We start from the raw sequence: 23,822 nt of genomic DNA on the forward strand, positions 1-23,822 counted from the left end.
TGAATGCATTTTTCTCAAGAAGTAAACTTTTAGTATATGTAAAATGACGTCAGGACAAAGGGAAACCTCTCTAAAGCATGTGCACCTTTATTACAAGGAGTGACCTGAAGGGGAAACAGTCTTTAGGTTAACTTGTCGCTTAGACACAGAGCCCAACAATGCTGCAGGGCAGTTTATCTCTAGGGTTTCATTATACTTTACTTGAAATACAACATTCCCCCCTCTTTGAACACATTTCTGACGGCGTCTGACGTTCACAAGTTCTATTGTAAGACATCGAAAGGCATGCAAGTTATGACTGTTCAACGTGGAGGCCTTCATCTGAAAGCTTAAATGAACCAGTTTCAATTGTGTGTTATTCCGCTCAACGTAAGTGTTTACCTGCTCTGCCTCTCCTACAACAAGTTCTAAACATAGACGCTTCAAACAGGACATCAACCACAAATAACATACATGCACAGAGTCCTATTTCAACATAATACCTGTTGAATTAGACACCAAGAGCTCGACATGTAATCAGTGAAGCATCTGACACATCCACAAACACGTTTTTCCAATCGCTCACAATACAAAGCAAATAGCAGGTAGGAAGTTCATAACCTCAGTTTCTTTCCCCCTTTATTGTTTACATTACATAACTCGATCAGTTCAAAGGTCAAAAGTTTTTCTAAATGTAATAGTTTGATGAAACTGTTTTGTTTTGCAGGCTAAAACAATAACTCAATGATTCAACATTACATTTACCGCTGAACTCGGACAGGAGACAAGTCAAGCACCTACTAAGCACACTATTACCTTCTCTGTTTCACATTCATTGTTTTCTTCCGCGACAAGCAATGCCCCAAGCTCTTTAGCCCAGCACATGAAAGAGGCACGAGGAAGCAGTTGTATTAATCATTTATTTAAACTGCTCAGTGCACCGGCATGTGCCCGGGGTAAAATGCTTTGGAAATAGCCCAGTTGTTCATCCTTTCCTGCTTAACTTAATTTCACTGCATTCTCCTTTCTTTTTATCATTTCTTCTCTTTGTTCTCCTCCTCCTCCGGGTTGTAGACGCTGACTGTGAACTCGCCAGCCTCTTTGCCGTACTTGTTCTTGACCAGGAGGGCGTATTTGCCAGAGTCAGTTGTGGTGACGGCGGCGATTGTGATGCTGGCAAACTTGCCGTGCTCGAACTTGAGCTGGTAGCGCTCGTTAGATACCAGCTCCTTGTCGTTCTTTGTCCAGCTCACCTCAGGCGTGGGCTCGCCCCAGACATTGCCAGTCAGGTTCAAGGACTAAAGAGAACGAGAGGATTGCAGGGGTTTAACGTGTGTCGTACGAATATTGATTGCACAGAGAAAAGAGACGCTCCAATCAATGAGACAATGAAAGCGAAAGAGGACGGTGGGACAGAGTGTGTGTTAACACACTGACTATCTAATTTATTTACCTTGCCCTCTTGAATGGCAACCACATCTGGCAAGCCTCCAATAACACGAGCACGATCTAAACAAGAAATATAAGAGTGAGCCAAGAAGCAAGAAGCAACCATTAGTCAGTCAACCCGTGGACTGGTTGACAACTAAATATTAACAGACACTGACTGAACCATCCTTCATAAAACGTTTTGTCATATTTTACCTTGACTGTATTCATTATTGATTTGAATAGGCTTTGGCTGGAAATGTCCTTTTGGTCAATCCAACATTGCAGAAATATATTTAAATAATTGAATCCTCTGGAAAGAATGTTCTTTCAATGGGAACTTGAAAATATGATGACCAACACACTCATGTATCTTTAATTCCACTGAACCCAAGTTTAAAACGATAGTAAAACTGAAATAGCTTCTACGTCCAAGTAAATGTTACATCATGTCTCATGGGAGGAACCTAGATTAAAAAAACACGTACTTCTCTCTGCGATGGCTGCCATCCTACGAAAGGAAGGAAGGAAAGAAGGAAGGAAGGAGACGGACATTGTCAGAAGCATCCTTAAATGATATCATAGGTCAGAAAGGTTGCGAACATTTTATATTCTAAAAGAAAAACAATTCCAAGCAATGTATTTTTGAGTTCCTCTGAAATAGCTCACAAAGTACATATAGTCTATTTTAAGTTTGTGATGACTGCTAGTATTTATTTGTGTAAACATCCTCTTCAGAATTACACAGCAGAAGAATTCAGTCAGATGAGTTTATTTACTTACTTGAGTCTTTGGAATTCTTCAAATGCCTCTTCCCATGCTGCAACAAATTATAAATAGTTACAGACAAAATAGCCAAAGTAAATGGCACATTTTAGCACAGCAATGAGTTATTTTCTTTCTTGTTTGACTTTAGCAGTTTTCCTCACCCTTGCCAGTCAGATCAAAGGCTCTCTTTACACCGTCCTTGCCATCGAAGATGTCCATGGAGTATTTGCCTTTGTCCTTCTCAGTGGGCTCATTGATTTTAAGCCAAAGCTGCTCTCCTGTGACTCCTGACTTAACTCTCTCTGAGGCGGCAATCTTAGCATCTCTAATGGAAAAATGGGAAATGTAGAGATCAATTAAAACTGGTCTGTTTACTGAAAGTATCAATTACACTGAAATGCAAGATTCAGACAGGAGAGCAGCAATCGCAGTCGACGTTTAAAGTCTGCACAGTCATCCTTGTATTATACCAAAAGGAGAGATTTCATCTATGTGGGCTGCATCACTAGTGGTTAGTGAGCTTTTGTCCCCATCTGTGGATTGTTTTCTTATAGCTTGTGAGAGTATTATGAGCTAAGGCTGACAATTAGAGTCCAAATTGATCAATTTAATTAATTTCTTATGCTGCGATATTAGTCAGCAGTGGAAAGTGGAAAATAACTTTTATGCAGTCAATTATTCTCCCTCAACTACTTTACTAATTGGTCACAGACATGTAAAAACAACCGAAAGGAGGTCTTTGACAAAAAGCCTTTTTCTTTTCAAGCATCACATGGCTGGAAAACACTACCACCTCATTTGAGAGAGAGAGCCTCACACTTGAAGAAACAACTATAGCAATATGATATTTGACATATCTTGTGCTCCACACTTCCTTAGTGACAATACATATTTGTAGTCCTTTGTGATATTTGGTGCGTTGTAAAGTTCTGACCGTCTATGTGTCTGTTTTTTTAATTTATTTATTACATTTTCTTTACAGTATATGTGCTTTGATGTTGTTCCGTCTGATTTTTATACGGCTTTTTTTATTTGAATGTATAACATCAACCTACCCAAAAACTGTAGGGAGAAATTAGCATCGATTTACATTGTGTTCATTTGTGTTGTCCCTAGGAAATAAATTAACTATTTCATAATACGTGTGAAAATATTTCACATTGTGTAAATACAGGCATATTTTATTGATTTCATTAACTTCAGGATCCAAGTTTAGTCACACTTGATGAAGCTATACAATTTAAATGATTGTGTTCATACTTGTTTGTGCCTGTGTACTTCATGACAAACTGCACGTGTTTATGCCAGACAGGAGATGAAAAATTATGTTGTGAATGAGGTTGTTTTTACATACTTGTGCAGCCAACCGACACGCTGTTCCTCGTTGTAATACGTGACCTCGGAGTACAGGATGATGCCATGTTCAGTACTGATGACTTTGATATCAGTGGAGGAGTTGGCTAGAAAGAAAAGAGTAAAAGGCAGGCGTTTATCTTCATGCCGCGGAAACCATATGGATTCATGGTATGTAATTAAATATTTCTACATTTTTTATCGTGAAATGTTTCAGTCTAGCTTTTAATAGTTCATGCAGTGGAAGAGTACTGTAAATGTGCACATTCTGCTGGTGTTTTTCGACCGCCTGATACTTTATTGCTGTTTGAAGTGTGACGTTTAATGACTCACCAATAACCCTGAACAGCTCATTCATTACAGCTTGGTATCCTGGGGATACAAAAGGATGCCAACAGCAATTAATCACCTTTTTTGTGTGCAAGACTTTTAGCACCACTTTTTCACTCACAGAAATTTATGAAAGGGACTTTACCTGCGTCCATCAGACTGAAAATGCTTTTATCTTTGCCTCTGTCGTCCCTCAGGATGACCTCGTAAGTACCTGCATCCGCCTTGGAGATCTAGAGTTCGAAGTACAATACATTTCAGTATCCTTGAGGCAGCCATGAATTCTCTTTTAAATCAAAGAGGCGGAATACAGTATAATTCTTGGGACAGATAATAGACAGTAGAACATCCAGACAGAGACCAGCTAGGCAGAAAAGGCAAGCTTTTCTTCTGCCCGGGATGCTGCAGGCGTTAAAAGGGAAACATGAAAAAGGTGAGACGAGGAGGACACACAGATAAATTAGAGAACTTATGGCAGCAATGATTATGTCCAGACTTTGGGTCTTGGTGGTGGTGGAACATCCTCTGCAGTTGGCTTTTTTCCTCCTTTTTCTTTCGGTTTGTCTTGCTTAATAACCCACTGTGAATTAGATGGATAAGCCAGTTAATGCAAGTGCGATGACCGGAGTGGCAATGGACGGGCCACCTCTCCTGAGCTCATGCAATGACACCAACCCTCTCTTTATGAGTGATGTTTATACAATTTCAATGTACAGGTACCTTGAAACATCAATATAACTGCATTGGCCATAAATCGGACGGACAAACCAGATGAATACCATAAAATAAAAAACAGCTTTTCAGTTTTAAAATGTTTGAGTAAATTGGCCAGAGGAGTTAAATTGAATAGAGTGTTAGAAATGGAGTGTTTAAGAATGAATCACACAGATAAACCATATACTGTATTAACACTATATGGGCATAAATGTTGAATAGCATGATCTATTGTCTATAATATCAAAATGTACAACATTAGAATAAGAATTAAAGGCAAAAAGCGCCAAAATGGAGTCTGTTGTACCCAAAACGTCTACTCTAACTCCCATGTCCGACATGCTCACTGTAGCAGCACACCAGCGGGACTGTGAATATTTTTAAAAGTGTTTCATCATTTATTAATCTGTGTGTCAGAGAGGGATGGTTGGCAGCGTAGCATCTCGTCTAGGTCTACGATGGAAGCACAGCTGCATCAGAAGCGACGCTTCTCGCTCTTTGCTCATAAAGCTCATGGCTCCCCACAATGTACAGCCTCTGTCTAATGGGCTGACCTTTCCGATATTAAAGGTCAGGTCGCTGTCCTTTTTCTCGATTTTCTTCGCGTCCTCATCATCCTCCGCAATCTCAATGCTGTCCTTAGACCAGGTGATCTCAGTCTCTGGTCTGACATTTCCTATCTGTGGAGGGAAAGAAGAGCAATGCAATTAAGTTCCGTTGCCTGGGATGCATTTGTCATGCTCCTTTTAATAGTACAACTATTTCACAATCACTTTTCTTACCTTGCACTTCAACAGCACGTTACATTCTTTAGTAACAGTGAACCCAAGGTACTCGACAAAGTGAGGACCTGTGGATAGTCAAAGAAAACTGATGAGGAAACACACTTGTGCAGTTGGTGTTGAGCTTGTGACAGTGATAAGTGAGAAGCCTCACCTTGTTTCCTGACCCATTCTGCCCTCTCAAACTCAGATTTCTTTTGGAGCTCCCTGAACTCTGGATAGGGAGAAGTGCATCAGAAAATCAGCTGGCGGACATGACAGTAAGGAAAGGTGGTCTGCTGCTGCCCCTCAATGGACACATACTTAAACTGCAGCACATGCAACACACCCAGGAGAGCAGTGGCTCTCAAATGAGGGTACGTGAAGGCACTCCAGGGCACATGTGATATTAAAAAAAAATATATATATATATATATACATTATATATATATATAATTTAAATAATTTGCATCCATTCAAAAATCCTTTGAAAATAGCTATTTAATAAATACTGAATACAATATATATATGTGTAAATTCATGAACAAAATTGTATTTATTCTATTATAAATCAGCCACTGATGTCATAGCGCTGTGTATTACGGCCCTGTGTGTCATTTTTACAACCAAAAATGCTTTGCGCTGGTATTTAGCTGAAAACATATTTCACATGGTGTACATCACTGAAAAACAGGTTGAGAACCACTGCATTAAAGGAAGGCTTTGAGCTTGTAGCCTTCAAAAAGTCATCTTTTGGTTGGGGGGTCTATTCCATTTCCACAGTTAAAACTTACATCATGGAAAATCTGTGAACCTCAACATGGATATAAAAAACTGCATTTGAGGACTCACCATCTCCAATGAGCACCAGACTGGTTGTGCCCTTCGCCTTTCCATCCACCAGGTTAAAGGTGAACGTTCCCTCATCGCTGACCTCCAAAGAGTCCATGAACATTTCAATGATGCCGGTGGACTTGTCGAAGTTCATTGTGTATTTCTGGAAGCAGAAACGTACAAGCAAACCCGGGCGGATCAGTTAGTGGAAGACAACTTGCAACTATAATTGGACTCACAGGACGACATGGAAGGAAGTCATGATTCCTACCTTTCCCTGAGTAATGAGGACATCATTAAAGACGTAATCCACTTGGCAGGCCGAAGTGCATTTCTCCACCTGTGTCCAGAAACGCACGCGACCCTTCTCCAGCAGCTCCATGCCCATTTCACTCTTGAAGGGAATAACTGATAAAACACATTTGTTTTAATTATGCAAGTAACAAAGGCTTAGTAAATACAATTTCTAAGAGAAACCTGTGTATCTGGAGCGCATCGATGAATAAAATCTAACGCCTTGATAAGCAATAAAAGAAAACGCATAAAAGGGATTGGTAGTTTATGTGCAGTGGTTGGATATTCACCGGGGAACTTGTGTTCATGGCTGATGTCCAGAAGACGCTTGAGACCTGTCAGGTGACAACAACAACAGCAACAACAGCAGCAACAAAATGGGTGAATATCAAAACCATTCAGCATCAACGTCTCCACTACTAGTCTGACAGTATTTTATAAGAGTACATTATTAATGCCGACAGAAATACTCAGTGTCAAGTACAGCCTCGGCTCTGACAACAACTTGAACGGAAACTCACTGAATAATTTGAAGCAACTTTCCAGACAAACACACACAGACACCAGAGTGTAACAGAGGTCAAATATAACAAAGACAGTCCTTCAAGACCGCCTCACACCTTGAGCACCGACGTCACCCAAACAAATAACAAGTGAATCAAGTTTCAAGCTCAAACGGAGCAGAGAGATGCCAACAGTGTGGGCGGACTCACTCTCCTCGGTGAGTGTGTAGCTGGAGGAGAAGCCGTCAGTGTTGGTGACCACACAGGAGAAGATGCCCAGATCCTCCACGGAGGGATTGTTGAAGATAGCTCTGGACCTGGAGATAAGGACACGCAGGGACGACAAGGTATGAGGAAAACATGGCCTTTGCACACAAGCCTGAAACAAGAGCGAGAGAGTCAATTGGGTCCCTCCGCGGGGCACTTAAATAACATTTACCTGCCCCGTTCAGTGACAATAGTCAGGCGAGAGGTGTCTGTTATGGTCTGGTAATTCTTGGACCAAACAAACTCAGAGCCCTCCTTCATCTCGGAGCACTCAAATATCATAGAGATCACACCATCGTCATCAACGTCCACATAAATCTCTTTGGTGTCTGGGGAACAGAGAGCAAATGCTTACTGTATGTGTGTGTGTGTGTGTGTGCACTACTGGCATTTAAGATTTCAGCTCTTAAAAACTCACGGTTACAGTCATTACAGGAGAAAATAATAAAACATAAGACATGATAGTCTACTTAGCTATACAAAAAGTTAATTCATCGATTAGTACTTTCCCAGACCTGCGTAGGAACACTAATGCAACTGAATGTGTGAGTTACATAACAAATCACGCTCACCAGGGCTAGTCTGGGCCAGGATTGGACCCAAGACTGCTGAGGGCTTTCCAACTCCAGCCAGATTTTGAGCACGAACACGGAAGACGTAGGATGTACCCGACTTCAGCCCCGTCACCTGAATCGGCCCGAGAGGAGTCGACGGGATGGATAGTTAGAAGACCGCTGTCCTCATTATTTCACTTCCGTACATATCACATAGAGATGCACGCATTGTTGTTGGAAAGGTAAATAACTGCAGTTCAGGAAGATCCAATCCAACAATCTCTTCAGCATCCTCACCTTCATGTATTTCATCTTGTTGACCTTTTCGTGAGCAGCCTTCCAGCCTTCCTCTCCGGCAGAAGCCTTCTTGACGTCCATGTAGTAGCCATTGACCGGAGTGCGGCCATTGAAGGCGGGCGGCTCCCACAGGACCACGGCGGAGGTGTCACGGACCTCCAGCACACGCAGACCAACAGGAGGACCTGGGAGCAGAAATAGAGATGATGTTCTCAAACACTCTGTAACAAGATGTTCAGTACAGTGAGCTTTTCAAGAATGGAATGCAAATCCTGTGTATTTTAGGATAAACATTTCCAAAAAGTATATTTGAATGTATTTTTTTTTAAAATTCAATTGTATTTATTGAAAGGGAATGCTGGTTAAATTCTTTTCTAAAGTATATTATACATTTTGGCATTGCACAAAATCCCATGAATAGGCTGTTACTGTCTCTGAAATGCATTGAGGTCTCTGAATGCAAAGAGAGGGATCTTTTTTTCAGACTAGCATCTGTTACTCATGTATAATAATGCTGACCATTAGACAATTATTTTCTTGATCACGATCAACAATCACATTCTAACAATTGAAAAGCTAGGAACAGAAACGTTTCGCATTTTTACTTAGAAATAGCTTAAAAGATAAATTGATCATCAATAATTGCCAATTCATTTTCTGTCAACCCGCTAGTCGAATAATTGTCTAATTCGTTCCTCTCTCATATCTAATGACCCAAAGTTTTGGTCAGTATGCTGTCCGTCATACCTGCCACAGTAATAGTCCACTCCTTGCACTCCAGAGCTGAAGTAGGCTGAGAGGCTTTACTCACACCTGCCATGTTCATGGCGCGCACCTGGAACTGGTAGAAGACGTTCTCCTTCAGGTTCTCAGCCTAAAAGACACAAAATGCAGATATGAGGATGAGATTAAAACACCTGTTTTGGGCTGACACATGTAAATGAAGTAGATAAACTAATTTGAGCTTCATTGAATGAAAAGGTTCAAACTGCCTTCAAGCTTGAGACATTGCAGTAAATGACGACATTATGTTTCCTTTGTTCGTAGAAAAGCCAACATAATTTAATAGGAATTTTGATTCACGGGTGTTTGAAATCAGCAAACTTACTTTGTAGGAGGTAGTAGTCAATGCCTTGAGGTTCAATTCATGCCATTTTCCAACGACGTCTCCCTTCACTGTCCTGTAGTCCACGAAGTATCCCCTGATATCTGCTCCTCCATTGCTAGCAGGCTCGGTCCAGGCCAGCATCATGTAGTCCTTCACAGCCTCCAGCAGGGTCACACCAGTGGCCTTTCCAGGGACGGCTGCGAAGAAAGGTTTTATTTATTGTAAGAGGAGACAAAAAAATGATGAAGTGTGTTCAAGAAGATCATTTTTCAGCTACTCAGACCCTATTTGTTTGTTTTCCCGTTCATGACGATGATCGCATACAGATGGCCTGGCACTACCCGGATATTTCATAGATCTTAGGTCTCATTAGTGGACAGTTGAACATGCGACATGCTTTGAACACACAAGCAACACACTCTTTTAGGGTCATTGTAATGGATGAAGTACTTACACGCGAGGCCAGAAGCAGGATAACTTTCACGCTACGGAAATCTCCGAAAGCCAGACGAGTCTCTCGTTAGGCTCATGCTCTTTACGAACACAATGCTTTAGCCTTCACCTTGGCAAAAAGCAAAACAGAACTCAAGCAAAAACAAATCAATACCTGCATTAAGTATCGTAAAGCATTATCTTTTGTTTTCTTGAACTTTGTCACTAATAAATGAAGGGATGAGGAACAGCAAACTGACAACATCCAGTGTTAGTGATGAGTATGTGAGGCAGGCTCATGCAAATATCTCAACCAGCAGCCACATATAAACGTGCGCCACCTGAATTCATTAATTAAACTACGGATATACAGGAACTAGAGAAGATACTCTGGTGGCTAATCGATCGGAGGAGAATCTTACATAATATCTGTACAGTCCCCGAGAATAACGGTGACACATTTTTGGTTAGGAAAAAGGAAAACAATGGATGAAAGATATTTCATGAACGAAGATGAGTTAAGAGGTTCTCAGCAGAGGGCTGTAGGTTGTGTGCGTGTGAATGTGTTGAAGTGAATACAAGTGTACATTTTCAGCGATCATTCCCTGAATAATTAAATGTTTAAAAATAGCCAGGAGGAATCAGCAGACGGCGAGAGTATAGCTTGGCTGCTACAGGCAAAGTGGAAAAATGGAGATGAGTTGAGAGGACACTCACAGATGGCCGCCTGCACAACCACAGCATCAGAATTGGAGGAGCTCTGGCTGTATCCAGCAGCGTTGACCGCTTTGACCCTGAACACGCAGTTTGACCCCGTAGTCAGGCCGTGGCACACAAACCTGAAAGTGTAAAGAGTCATATTATCTTCACACAATAAATAATAGGAGTTGACTATTGTGCCTCACTCTAATGTCTTTGAAGGACAGACCTATCTTTGTCAAAAAAAACTGGCATCACTAGCAGATATTCATTCATTTTGACGGTTTGTTTTGGATTATCTTCAACAGTAAATTGTTGTTTTCAGTCTGGGATATGTCAATGATTGGCGACAACATTGATTTTGACACATTGGTATTTTTTGTAGCCAGGGCTCGAGATTGATGGCATGATCTAATAGACTAAGTGATTTTACGCTGTAGCAATTGCATGGTCAAAAATGTGGGTTTTAATGGATCCAAATGGGGATTTATGTTTTTACGACACAGTTTATTATAGAGCTGAGGTTAAACTTTCAAATACTTACGCCTTTGACAAAATGTATGCTCTATGGTTAAGACAGCCAAACTGATCAAAAACAAGTAAATAAATGACACATATGTTCCTAGTGAGGAGTTGCAAACTTCACCACAGCAAAACTAAAATGACAATAAAAAGATTCCACTAATTAAATTAAAAAAAACAAGTCAGAGACATTTGTCATTATTTTTGTTATTATTATTATATAGATTTTGTATTAAACCAGTTTGCACCTCCAGTTTGAAGTTATCAAACCTGAACACCAATACAACCCATTATGTATTTCAACCACTGGAGCAGCGACAGTAAATACTGCTCCATACATTAAATGTTTAAATAACATTTTTGTTTACGACAACCATGAGTAAATTATGGGACCGTACTTTCAAATTAATATTGAACTTGTGAACTCAGACTTTTCTTTGACAGTACATACCTGGTCTGCTTGACAGGTTTGTTGTTGCACGGAATCCACTCTTCAGTGCCCACCACGCTATATTCAATATAGTAGCCGACCAGGTGTTTCACATCCTTAGAGGCCGCCCAGAAGACCACCACTGAGGTGTCAGTGTTCCTGGTGGGAACTGGATTGCCCGGAACTGAGGGCAGATCTGTAAAGAATTGGAGACATCATGAATTGGGATCAGACGGAACATAATGCAGGAAGGACCTGCAGTCTGTGGACAATAAATCTGCGATATCATGAACTGTAACACCTGTCCATAATATAGATAATACAGCTCACCCAGTTTATCTCCGACCGTGGTCTCTCCTGTGGTTACAGAGGGCTCGCTCACACCAGCGGAGTTGCAGCAGCGTACGCGGAAGCTGTAGGAATTACCCTCTTCCAGGTCAAACATGGCGAAGCGGGGAGACTTGACTGGCATGCCAGTGTTCACCCTCTGCCAGGTGTCTGTCCCTGACATACACTGTGGTGGACAGGTAGCCAGTATAAAAACACTTGCCAAAAAAAATATCCCATCCATTAACACAGACAAAATAATTGAAAACACATAAATAGCCGCAAATTCTGCATCAGGCTTAACGCAGCGATTCCCAAGCTATTGGGGCTTGTGGCTTTAAATAAGAGGATGAGGCGACCTTTTCTACTCGCCTTCTCAATGTAATACATGACTCCTTCGTGACCCCTCTGGATTGGAGGCTTCCAGGCGAGCACCACGTAGCTCTTGGTGGCCTCAGTAACCACAACATCCGAAGGTTCTCCGGGGACAATTCCCACTGAGGAGTCAAGAGGGAAGTCGCTTCAGGTGACTGTACTTACAGTGAGCACAAGTCACTTGGGCTGGTTGTCACTCAAAAAAAATGTCATACTGACACCAAAACAAGCTTATTCAGAGGAATATTATGTTTTCTACAAAACCCATTTAACAAAATGTGCCAAACTTTTAAATTAAACAGTGTTCAATGTTCACACAGAACTTTAGCTGAATAATATTTGATTTAGGTTAGTGAATGTCTATTAAAAGAATTAGTGAACTCAATCAGCTCTAAATCAGAGCGCAGCCCCATTAGTCAGTATAAAATGCCACGTCACTTTTAACTAATGACACACCTGGAAATTAAAATAACTAACATTACGACACTATTTAGTTGAAGAGTTTAAAACTTTCAAACCAGTGGGATCCTCCTCTGTGAACTTGATCATCCCAGTCCAAGGAGCTGAGGGGCCGGCTGTTGGAAAAAACAAAACAAAATAAAATATACATAAAAAAAAGACAGGTGTTGTTTGTTGCAGTGTGTCAGCAGGACTCCGGTGTGTCTCTCACCTCTGAGGCGAGCTCGGTCGGAGGGATCCATGGCAACAACGGCCTCAGAGACGCGGGAAGGACGGCTGACTCCTTCCTTGTTCAAGGCGCGCACCCTGAAGACATAAGAACGCCCCTCCACCAGTCCTGTGACGGGGAAGCGGGCGTACTTCACTGGGGCGTCATTACACTGAGCCCAGTGGTGAGTGCCCACCTCGCACCTGCATGGAAAACACATAGGAGATGATAGATCTGTGAACACCACGAGCAACATTGTAATTCACAGTGACTGACTGACAGCTGCAATAGACGGGTCGGTATGCGCGTGGGTGTTTTAGTTTAGCATCCGCGGAGATGCCAGTTTGGCCTGAATATAGGATGAATTTGGAGTCGTGCCATGTGCCTGCAAAATTATCGAATCAACCAGTGTCTGCATGTAGGAGTGTATCATGACCCGATGAATCTGTAAAATAATGTCTCTGGCAAACACTTTCCAACCTGTCGATGTAGTATCCCAGGATGGAGCTGCTGCCCTCCACCGCTGGCTGCTTCCAGGTCACCACCACATAGTCCTTGTTGGCATCATGACAGCGCACATCAAGGGGGGCCACAGGAACCCCCTCCACCTCCACATCGGAATCTGGCAGAGCAGGACACGCAGAAAAGCACACACACACACACACACATACATACTTGTGAGTAGCGCTGTTTCTAAATCAGGTTGATCTCCATTACATACTCAGTTTCCACTTTCTGACCTACTTACGCCTCTACAGTACAGCAGCAGTATAAACGATTAGTTTTCATCTTGGTAACATTAAAAGGGGATTTTGAAGATTCCCTGATGTGCATAAACCTCCAAAAATATCTTATCAGATTGACTTTTCTGACATGCAGAAAAAACACACATATGTATATATATATATAGATATATATCTATATATATATGTATATATAGATATATATATACATATATCTATATATATAGATATATATAAATAAGCCGTCTGAGAGGAAACCAAACACCTCATAGAGAGCGTTGTGTCACTTCAAGACACAGCAGAAGTAAATGCTTCCTGACCAGGTCTGTGTGTGTGATGATGTGCAATACGTTGCTTTACCTTACACATAATGCGGTTGCTCAAAACTGCATAAATCAGCAGACTTCAGGCTAAGTGGCGTCGTAAATGAGATACATTTGAACTTGAATACAAAACAAAAAAGGCTCAATTTCGAGACTTCCTCTTATTTTTCAGTGAAATCAAAAGCTTCAGTTGAAACATCGACCAGGCCCCTACCTCTGACAAACACATACGCAGAGTACGTATCGAAGCCAGATTTGGTGTTGACGCGCAGGGTGTACATGCCCTCGTCTTCCTTGTTGAGGTGGACAAGTGTGAGGGTGGCTCGTTCCCCGGACCAGTGGGTGTGCACCCATTTAGAGGGCTTCAGAGGGACGGCTGGTGGGAGAAGCCAAACACAGAAGCCGTGTGGATTCATTAAAACAGGCCAAATGCTAGTTCCATCATTCTTTGTCTACTTACAGTTTCTGGACCACACGACCTCAGGCTGGTATTTCTTCACAGTGGGATAGATGATGACAGTGCAGCCCAGACTCATTGTTTCGCCTTCACTGCCAAAGGCCACTTCAAATTTGTCAATGATGGTTGTTTGGAAGGTGACACCATGCTCAGCGCAGAAACCATCTGCAGGGGGAAAATGGAAGAATGAAAAATACCGCTGTTAAAACATTCAACTTGCATTTATTTACTTTTTGGGACACAACATTGACATATTACGACATAATACTCTTCTTTTAGCTCCATTTTGGTCTCCACCCAACAACATCTGGCTCTATAGCTGTAGAAGCTGATCTGTGTTCAGCTGCTCGTGGCTAACTTCATACGTCTGCCAATTGATGTTGAGCTTGTTCGCTAAAAAAGACGCAAAAATACTGAGGCTGAGGTTGATTGGAGTTTGTAACTATGAGCGATTCCCTTTTTCCATCGTTTTGCATCAAAAATGTTGTGAACTAATCACGTGGACTCACGTGGTTTGGGATCGAGCGGGCCTGCTTCCTCGCCCTCCTGGAACCCTGCAGAGAAATATATTGTTCATCAATCTTGTATCTGTAACAAGAGACTTCACTGACACACATTTGACAAAAGTATAGCACGATCAACTGTGGGCACATTTTTCATATGGGCACGGGGGAGCAGCTGCAGAGAAGACGGACCGGAGAGAACGTTACCCACTTTTGACAACGACAGTAGCCACAGAAGAAATCTCCCCTTTCACGTTGAGGGCAGAGGCGTGATACTGCGCGGTGTCGATGAAATCGCAGCTGAAAATTAAAACGTGGAAGACACGCTGAATTACCAACATGAAACATTAAGTTTGGGGAAATGTGCATTTTTGGGGCGCATCTCATTCATTCTAGCGGACGTCGTGCCGCGTGAGCTTCATGATTACCTACTTCTTGATCTCCAGGGAGTGCATGTTGAAACTGCTCTCAACTGTGTACTTCTCGGGGTGGGCCTTAGCGTCAATGAGCACATTGTTTTTGTACCTTGAAGACAGAAGAAAGACATCCTGTTTCTTTTTACCCTTCTTTTCAGCGTGGTGTCATTGCAGAGGAATGTGTGTGTGTGTGTTCATGTCGCGGCGGTGGAAAATAGATTTGGCCGATGACGAGAGCTTTGGGTGGAAACTTCTCGATGACACACACATGACTGATCGCCTCTCATCAGCCTCTTTTCCTTGTGACTCAGAGAAGGTGGGGACCAGGGAACTTGGAGCGTATCTTACCATGCGATCCTGGGTTTCGGCCATCCAGCTACAGTGCAGTGCAGCTTCACGGTCTTGCCCTCCCAGACGGTCTGTCCGCGGGGCTTAATGATGAACTCTGGAGGGTGTGTCAAGCTGTCTGGGTTCATCTTTTTACGAAACTCTGTCCACTCCTCCATCTATAGCAAGCGAGTGAAGCCAGAGTGTCGTATGAAGCTCATGAGCATTTGCAGGCTTCATGTGAGAGACCTGATCATTTGGAAACGCAACCTTGTTAGTGCAAATTCATAAAAAAAAAATGAGAAGGATTTACCGTCTTGCTTAGCTCCACACGTTCGGCAGATTCCCTGATATGCGTCGTTCTGGTTTTCTTCTCCACTCTGACGTCCACAGCCTCTCTGGCCTCCCTGACAAACAGGTTCCTCATGGCCACATAGTTAATGCCCTCCTCCGTAACCTCCTCCTCCTGGGCCTCCATCAGTCCGCGAACAACCTCATGACTGGTGCACACAAACAAAAACTTGAGGTGAGATGAGAAAATATCTTCATTTAGTGTCAATAACCTGAATAAAAATGTAAATCCTTAACGGTTAGCCCCAGCGGTGTTGATTACTTTGCATTTAAGGACATAACATCCGTTGTTTTGCAGCGTCCTCACTCACTTGGCTCTGAATACGGGAATGACGTAGCCGATAACTTCCTTGTCCGTGTCCATTGCCAGGTAGGTGCGTTTGGCTCTCTTGGGCAGGGGGCTCAGTTTGAGCACCTCTTTGCTCTTCTCTGTCTTCACAGTAGTCTTCTGGCTTCGTGGGGAAAGACAACAGTCACTTGCATGACAAACACCAACATACATCATATGGTATTTCTAAATGGGTAATGGTGTACTATGTTCTCCATAAAGGCTAAATTGTATCCTAAAAGGACTGATATTCAGTTTTTTTGTTATTATTAAATGCTGTGATTGACATCAATTCGTTAATCCTACCATTAGTATTGTCTGATATAGCTTATACACCTGCACTATAGACATCCAATGTTGTCTCATGGGTAACGTGTTACATCAATGCCATTAACATGATCACTGTGGTTTATGTTGTTACAATTTTACATCCACAGTTCTGCTGCTATAAAACTAATGTGTATTAATCTGCAGTTAAAAACAGTTCCCAATGAAATATACTCTTTGTTCTTGTTTGGTTCACATTTGCTACAAACTACAATACCAAGCTGTCTTTTAATACGTTTGTTCCACATTTTCAAAGATGTATGTCATCGGTAGTAAGAACTGAAGTAGACTTGGTGCCGAGGGGTCGTACTCAGGGATTGATATATTTTTGTTCATTTTATGCTTATTGTGGAAACTATAAATGTTTCCAGTGTCATTCTTTGATTGAATATATTACCTTCCTGTCACTAACTTTATTCATGAATTAAACTCTTTCAGTCTAAGCAGAAAGATGACACAAATGCTCATAATGACAAAGAAATTGGTGAAAGACGAAAATACACAACATTGACATTCTGCCTCTCTTCATTTATAGAACTTTAGTACTGATGTGTGCCGATTACATAAAGACAGGTTCAGAAGTTATTTAGAAATAGAAGATGTATTTCTGTCCATCCTCGAAAGGACACTGACCCATATTACACTCTGACTCATTTACCCATCAGCCCCTCAGGCTTCTCTATTGTCAGCTGGGTTTATAAGTGGACCCAGAACTGGTAGATATGCAGCAGGGCAGAAAGGTTCATTTTAAAGCTCTGCTTTCATTCATAATCTCCTCCAAGTCTGCCCTAGTTTATCCATTGGGCCTCGAGGAGCAGTGGCATGAAGTGGCTTTGATGACTCTATTCATACTGGTGAGGTCGGATCAAGTTGATGGAAGGAGCACAGCAGAGGCAGACAGATGGAGAGAGTCTCAAAAAGGATCTCTGCAGTGTCAAAAAGGTATTCCTATAGTGCTGACTCACCAGGTGTGTTGGAAGGCAGTCTTTGTTGAGGGTATAAGAAAGTCAAAAGCTATGAAAAGTTTTACTGCTGATAAAAGCAGTCTGAGAAGATGAAGTATTGGCGTCAAACTCAAGATTTCATAGTTCAAGTGCCAACTGTAAAACTTTCTAACAGACACAAGGTGTACTTGTGACAAACCTTTAAAAGGGAATACCATTGACTCATCAAAGTGACATCTAAATGGCCCAAGACTATGACTAAGACCAAGTCTTTCTAGAGTTATTAACTATTAAACGTCAGAGGAAGACGGCGCATGACCGCTTGCAGTTTCATGACGTCCATACAGTGTCTTTACAGTTGGCCTAATGGGAACGTCTCATGTCCTGCCTACAGAAATAGTTCTGGCAGCCATTCACTACAGCTGACATTCCTCCCCTGACCCCCGTTTAGAAAGCTCTCATGGTTCCAATGTGGACACCGAGTTCTGCAGCTTGAAGGACAAAGAGAGACTCTGACAATATTACATGTTGACGCCACACAGACACATTAATCTAAAAAGGTGCTGTGTTTGCTAGAGAGTCCCACTTACACAAGACTTGACTTTGATCAAGCCCCACACAGAATGTCACAAAGATGACCAAACATGAGATTCACCAGGTTAAAAAGTTTTAATAACTATACTATTTCCTTGGTTTTGCGCGTTGATTCCTGCAGCAGATCAATAGTATACAATTAAGGCTGTAAAGTGTAAAGAAATCGACATGTGTATCTCTCTCGATAACAATTATTTATATTATTTATTAATCTGACAACGACTTCAATTAACTGATCAAACTGTTTGGTCTCTAAAATATGCTAAAGCAGTGAAAATGCACGGTGCATTTAAGATGATGACGTCTTTAAATTGCTTATTTAGTCCAATCAACCAAAGATATTTAATTCAATAGCATGGAAAACAAACAACCCCCCCCAAAAAAGTCAGCGATACTTATGATCAATTTATCATAAATAATAGTTACTGGTTAACATTGTTGATCAACTTTCAACTTACTTACTAATTGTTGCGGCTCTATTTTGTTGTTGTTGTTGTTGTTGTCTTTGTGCATTCACTGGGATTTGGATTACTGTGTTTTAATACAGCTGCTAATTAGCTTTGGACTGGTCAAAGATTAAAGTACATAAACAGAATTGCGCTCTTTCTGTCAAATATGAGCTCCATACTCTTGCTATGTAGAATTAAATAGTTAACAACTTGAGACTAAGTTAGACACTTCAGCCTTGACCACTTTGACATTGTACCTACTTAAAACTGGATTTACTAAAAACCTGAATTGACTCAAGTTTTGAAAGCAAAACTCACAGTGTGTGTATAATGTGTATAATTGTGTAACTGTATTTTCAGTTATTGGGCCATTGCATTGAAGTGCCTTGCTTTAAGCTTTGTAAAACACAATTAACAGAGCTTTGATGGATATGAAGACGTGGGGGTTGACTTGAATTTGACCCAAAATACTTTCAAATGGGCCGTTCTGCAACAGTCTCAAGGAGAACAATATGTGTTCTTATAAAAATACAAAACCCTGGCAGTATTAAAAGTTGAACATGAACTGTATGAGCAGATGAAGACAAGTAGAGTCAGCACCTGCTCTACATAAAAACACACTTTTGAGCTGCATGGGATTTTTTTTCTTCTTTCTCTTCTGCTGCTGAACACACTTCACACCAGATGCCAAAGTACAGTGTTGAATATTTGAAAGAGCTCTGCTTGAATGCGTTCACCACTTCCAAAGTTATGGAAGCGGCATGGTTGCTTTCAGCAAACCCCATTTTCCTTTTTTTGTTTTCAAATATCAACCATCTCATACATATTTTGGATCTTTCACCTGCGTCACTCCCATCCCCTTACCGACGGCTGGTGGTCTTGTACGTCGAGAACGACTGTTGTTTAACAGACGACTTGGTGCTCAGGTAACAGCTGCTCTCAAAGTGATGCTGCTGCTGCTGCTGCTGCTGCTGCAGCTTCTGCGTCACTTGTAATGATCCTGACATCCTGAGGGTCACTCCGCCAACTTATATGTTGACTGTTCTTTTACTTAACCAGCTCTGTAAATCAATCTCATTGTTATCATTACAAATTGATTTCTGTATTTATTTTAGGGGGTTAGTTTAAGCCAGGAGATGGTGATTAAAGGTATTAGAGACGGTGAAGTGATGGCAAAGTTGTTAGGATGGAGTTGTGATTTTGCTTCCGAGTGAGCAGTTAAAGCGTTGGTTAAGATCTACTTCTACTGTGTTAAGTGATGGAGCAGCAGAGTCACACTACATGCTAGTTGTATGTCTTTAAAGAGTTCATGATCATTTAAAAGGACAATCATCTCTAGGGGTGGAAATATAGAGGTGATTAAATTGAAAATGACATGTGGAGTGATGAAATCCAGAACAGACCGATGAGAACATCCAAAAAGGTAAAGTGTGTTTGTGAATATCTTAATTTAAGGCTTTAATCAATAGTCCATTCATACATGTAATATGTTTGGTTTATAAGTAGGAAAATAAATGCCCCCCACACTTTCAAAAAGTCAGACTTGACATATTCAAACTGCTTGTTTTGGTCGACCAGAAGTCCAAACCCTAAAAGGTATTCAGTTGTCATGAATATTCACATTTAATAGGTAATTTCTGGAATTATCACTTAATTTAGTTAGCAAGATGGTTGCTGATACATTTTCTGGGGATCCACCAATCCATCGACGAATAGGTTTGACTCAATGCTGCTCAAGTCAAACAGCTTGAAAACATGAGCAGCTCACACTGTGTGTGTGTGTGTGTGTGTGTGTGTGTGTGTGTGTGTGTGTGTGTGTGTGTGTGTGTGTGTGTGTGTCTGATTTGTAAAGAGGTATAAAAGGTAAACTAGACTGTACTTGAGGTTACAGAGTGCAGAAAGAGAAGATCGGAAACATGAAAACGTTTAAAGTCAAGTGAATGTTATGGCAAAGTTTAGCAATACTTTTAGGATTGAATTTCACTTCAATGACACATGCAGTCTAAACTACAAGGACACTGTAGATATAAATGACGAAAGCTTGGTTAGTACAGTGGAAAACTAAATATCTGAATTACATCACATTATTAAAAATAATAACAATAACAACAAAGAGGTTAAAAGAAGGCCTCGGGCCTGATTCGAGATTTTAAAATAGGAGCAAATGACATACAACATATTTATATATCACTCACCACAACTAGGAATCCACAGTAGTTGAAAATGAGAGAAAGGGTGTGCTATTCCAAAAAGAGCTAAAGCAAGTTCAGATCCGGGCAAAGCAGCGGGGTGAGGGCAGTGGACAGGACGACAGTCCACTGAACAAAAATAATGCTGCCACTCGGCAGAATGCTCAAGACACCGTCACGACCTTTTAAGGCTGGGGCAGCTTTAAATTTAGACCATGAGACGGCCCAGCAGAGGCTCCTCGGCTCGCTTGGCCCTCCGCTGCGAGCTGCACATGTGGAGCTTTCTGCCGTGCAACCAGACAAGAAGAAACAAACTATACTGAACTCCTGCTCACTTCATTGAAACGACGTGAAAAAGTCATGTAAACCTCTGGTCACCTGTGTGAACCCTGCCAATTCACTGTCGCGTCCAAACACTGGGTTCACGGACCAATTCCAAAAGCAGGGCTGCACAAATATGTGACCTCAACGTCTCTCTTTCCCCTAAATTTACAGTTCAGTTTACCAAATGTAGTTATTTCTGTGTGTTCTGTAGTGTGAAAGTCACTCATACTGGTTGGTGTAACTTACACGAAAATTGAATATTGAGATCGAGAATTACAGCAAAATAAACATTGAGGTGTGTTGGTCAATGCTGCCACCTGGTGTTGGAAAACTAAACTATTTAGTCGTGAAGACAAATATAAATATATTATCTAAATAAAAGATAGGGGGAAACATTCCACCTTTATTTTGAGTAGGGTTTCTCGTCGCTATTTAATTATATTATTTGGTCCAATTAAAAAAAAACAAAAAAACAAACAAACAGAGGCGTAGAGCAAAACATGGTACAGTCCAGTCTGTTGGCTCCTTCCAGCTCGGCTGTGATTGGTCGGTTCAGTAAAGAGGAAATTAAACATTAATGGTTGCTCTTCATCGGGCTGAGGTGATCTGTTAGCTGTTTATAACGCATACAGTCATTTGTCAATAGCGCTTGTATTTTCTGAGGTGGGTGATTTTATTTTTGAACGGCCGCGTACAGTTAATGTTTTTCCTCTGACTTGATGTCGGTTAGCTTATTCTGGTCGGTTAGTTAATGAGGTCAACATTGGGCTAACTGTTAGCTAGCTAATCACAGAAATGTGTCGCTATTTATCTGGGACTGTACGTTGTACGTTGGGAAGCAAACATGTAGCTTAACTATAACAAGTTGTAATAGGTTTACATCTACTGCCGTTGGCTAATGTGTGGAAGGGCCCCGCTGTCATCGTTTGTTGTGCGAACCTTATGACAGGTGTCACTAAATACATTTCAACAATGTAGTTATTTCACCAACGTAAATGCCCTTTACGCCGTTATTAGTAAGTAACCAAGTAACCTAAATAGCTAGAAAGCCATGTCACTAAATTGACAAATATCAACTGACGGCCAACCATTGTTCAATCGAAAGTCCAGTCCAGAGGTCCACATCTTTAAACTGGGCCCCGTTTTGTTCTACTTTGGCTTGATTTGACACAAACATGTTATTTTTCTGTTCAAAGATGGTTTAAAATGAATCAGAAGCAGGGGTCAGAGAAACATGAGGCGTACATTCAAGCCTGTAAAAGTGCAGGCTCATTCATAATTAGATTTATGATGACGAAACATTTTTAATAAACTTGACAAGTCATACAGCTAGATGCGAGATGACAGCCTTCATATCACACACAAACATGTGTACACATTGTAAATCCCTGCGAGGCAAATGTGTGATTCTAGGCTATACAAAATGAACTGAATTTAATTTAACTGAAATATCATCTGTATTTCAGGAGGGGGATCCACTAACCGCCAACATGTCGAGCAAAAGGGCCAAAGGCAAGAACACCAAGAAGCGTCCTCAGCGGGCCACGTCCAATGTGTTTGCTATGTTTGACCAGTCTCAAATTCAGGAGTTCAAGGAGGCCTTCAACATGATCGACCAAAACAGGGATGGTTTTATTGACAAAGAAGACCTTCATGACATGCTGGCCTCACTAGGTAAACAATATATTTACACACATTTTCAATAAACTTTTACAACAGTCACAATGTATTCACACACATTTTGACAGCAATAGGAAGGATGGCTAATTAATTTACAGAAGAAAAATGTGCTATAAGTAAATGTCCCGCTTTTTAAAACAGTGCAAAATTCTTTTTTTTTTTCAAGTAAGATTAGAGACGATGAAATGAAAGCTTGGAGGAGAATTGAATTAACATATTGTCATGAACCCTAATGACAATGCCCGTTTTCAAGGTAAGAATCCCACGGAAGATTACCTGGAGACGATGATGAATGAAGCGCCAGGCCCAGTCAACTTTACTATGTTTCTGACCATGTTCGGAGAGAAGCTGAATGGGACGGACCCTGAGGATGTGATCCGTAACGCTTTTGCGTGCTTTGACGAGGAGGGCACAGGTGAGTCAATGTTTTTCAATAAATGTTCTCATCCAGACCCAATGTTGTCAGAATATATTTTGGTTTTATTACTTTTTTCTTTAATAAATTAACAAAAGAAATTGGATTCAAATAGTTTGGTCTACATTAACTTGTTATTAATTTAATTGCACAGATGTGCAGTCGGAGGGGTAATTGGTGTTTAATAATAGATTGTGTTTGAAGAAATGTCTGTATGCATGATACATTTTCACATTTGATGTAAAAATCCTTTAGAAAATAGAAAATTATTTTTTAAAAAAAACTCCTGACAGATGAATTCACTCATCTCACAGGTATAATCCAGGAGGAGAACCTGCGCGAGCTGCTCACTACGATGGGCGACAGGTTTTCGGATGAAGAAGTGGACGAGCTCTTCAGAGAGGCGCCCATTGACAAGAAAGGCAACTTCAACTATGTAGCATTCACACGCATTCTAAAGCACGGCGCAAAGGACAAAGACGACTAATGACAGGACCAACTCTAATCAAGGTTTATTCTGTACCTCCCATGTGTATAATTGTGGGTTTACACTAAAGTTAGAACAGCTATGTCCTGTTATTTGGCTCATGGCAAGCTTCACCGTGTTATAGCTCACTGAAGGTAATTTGTTTAAGCTGCTTGTGGGACCATACTGTACCCCTCCTCCCTCCCTTCTCTAACTCATCAACCCCTTCTCTCAAAGCTCATTTGCACATCTGTAAAAAAAAATATATAGGGTCTGTATAAGCTAGTTAAGATGTATGAGAAGACCCTCATGGATAAAGCTGGAAATAAAAAGGAAACATGGAG

The 23,822-nt window shown here is 41.2% G+C and overlaps 2 protein-coding genes across 5 annotated transcripts; one reads left to right on the forward strand and one right to left on the reverse strand.

The window, feature by feature from the left end:
- Positions 1-63: 63 nt before the first annotated feature.
- Positions 64-20,710, reverse strand: myom1a (myomesin 1a (skelemin)). 4 transcript variants are annotated; one of them, XM_068602569.1, is made up of 37 exons: positions 20,600-20,708; positions 19,269-19,465; positions 16,074-16,214; positions 15,725-15,911; positions 15,433-15,590; positions 15,101-15,193; positions 14,880-14,968; positions 14,675-14,719; positions 14,169-14,330; positions 13,923-14,084; positions 13,123-13,264; positions 12,646-12,845; positions 12,494-12,550; positions 11,973-12,097; positions 11,604-11,787; positions 11,295-11,469; positions 10,340-10,461; positions 9,191-9,387; positions 8,830-8,956; positions 8,083-8,267; positions 7,804-7,918; positions 7,404-7,560; positions 7,175-7,281; positions 6,752-6,796; positions 6,439-6,575; positions 6,186-6,330; positions 5,509-5,568; positions 5,355-5,422; positions 5,127-5,252; positions 4,004-4,091; positions 3,862-3,900; positions 3,530-3,635; positions 2,337-2,500; positions 2,191-2,227; positions 1,896-1,918; positions 1,433-1,488; positions 64-1,277 (listed from the first exon to the last, which is right to left on the reverse strand). In XM_068602569.1, the coding sequence occupies exons 2-37, from the start codon at positions 19,409-19,411 to the stop codon at positions 1,014-1,016; spliced, it is 4,431 nt and encodes a 1,476-aa protein (XP_068458670.1). In that variant the 5' UTR covers positions 19,412-19,465; positions 20,600-20,708; the 3' UTR covers positions 64-1,013. The 4 variants fall into 4 exon arrangements, with proteins under 4 accessions (XP_068458670.1, XP_068458688.1, XP_068458679.1 ...); XM_068602587.1 differs by lacking the exon at positions 19,269-19,465 and having other exon boundaries at positions 20,600-20,707; XM_068602578.1 differs by lacking the exon at positions 20,600-20,708 and having other exon boundaries at positions 19,269-20,559.
- A 732-nt stretch (positions 20,711-21,442) lies between these two features.
- myl12.2 (myosin, light chain 12, genome duplicate 2) lies at positions 21,443-23,821 on the forward strand. The gene is made up of 4 exons (XM_068603964.1): positions 21,443-21,580; positions 22,384-22,591; positions 22,851-23,012; positions 23,327-23,821. Exons 2-4 carry the CDS (start codon positions 22,408-22,410, stop codon positions 23,497-23,499), a joined length of 519 nt encoding a protein of 172 aa, XP_068460065.1. The 5' UTR covers positions 21,443-21,580; positions 22,384-22,407; the 3' UTR covers positions 23,500-23,821.
- Position 23,822: the final 1 nt, after the last annotated feature.

The sequence above is a fragment of the Clinocottus analis genome, unplaced genomic scaffold (genome assembly GCF_023055335.1).
Source record: "Clinocottus analis isolate CAN_PGR_092001 unplaced genomic scaffold, fCliAna1.0.p SCAF_11, whole genome shotgun sequence".
Classification (NCBI taxonomy): domain Eukaryota; kingdom Metazoa; phylum Chordata; class Actinopteri; order Perciformes; family Cottidae; genus Clinocottus; species Clinocottus analis.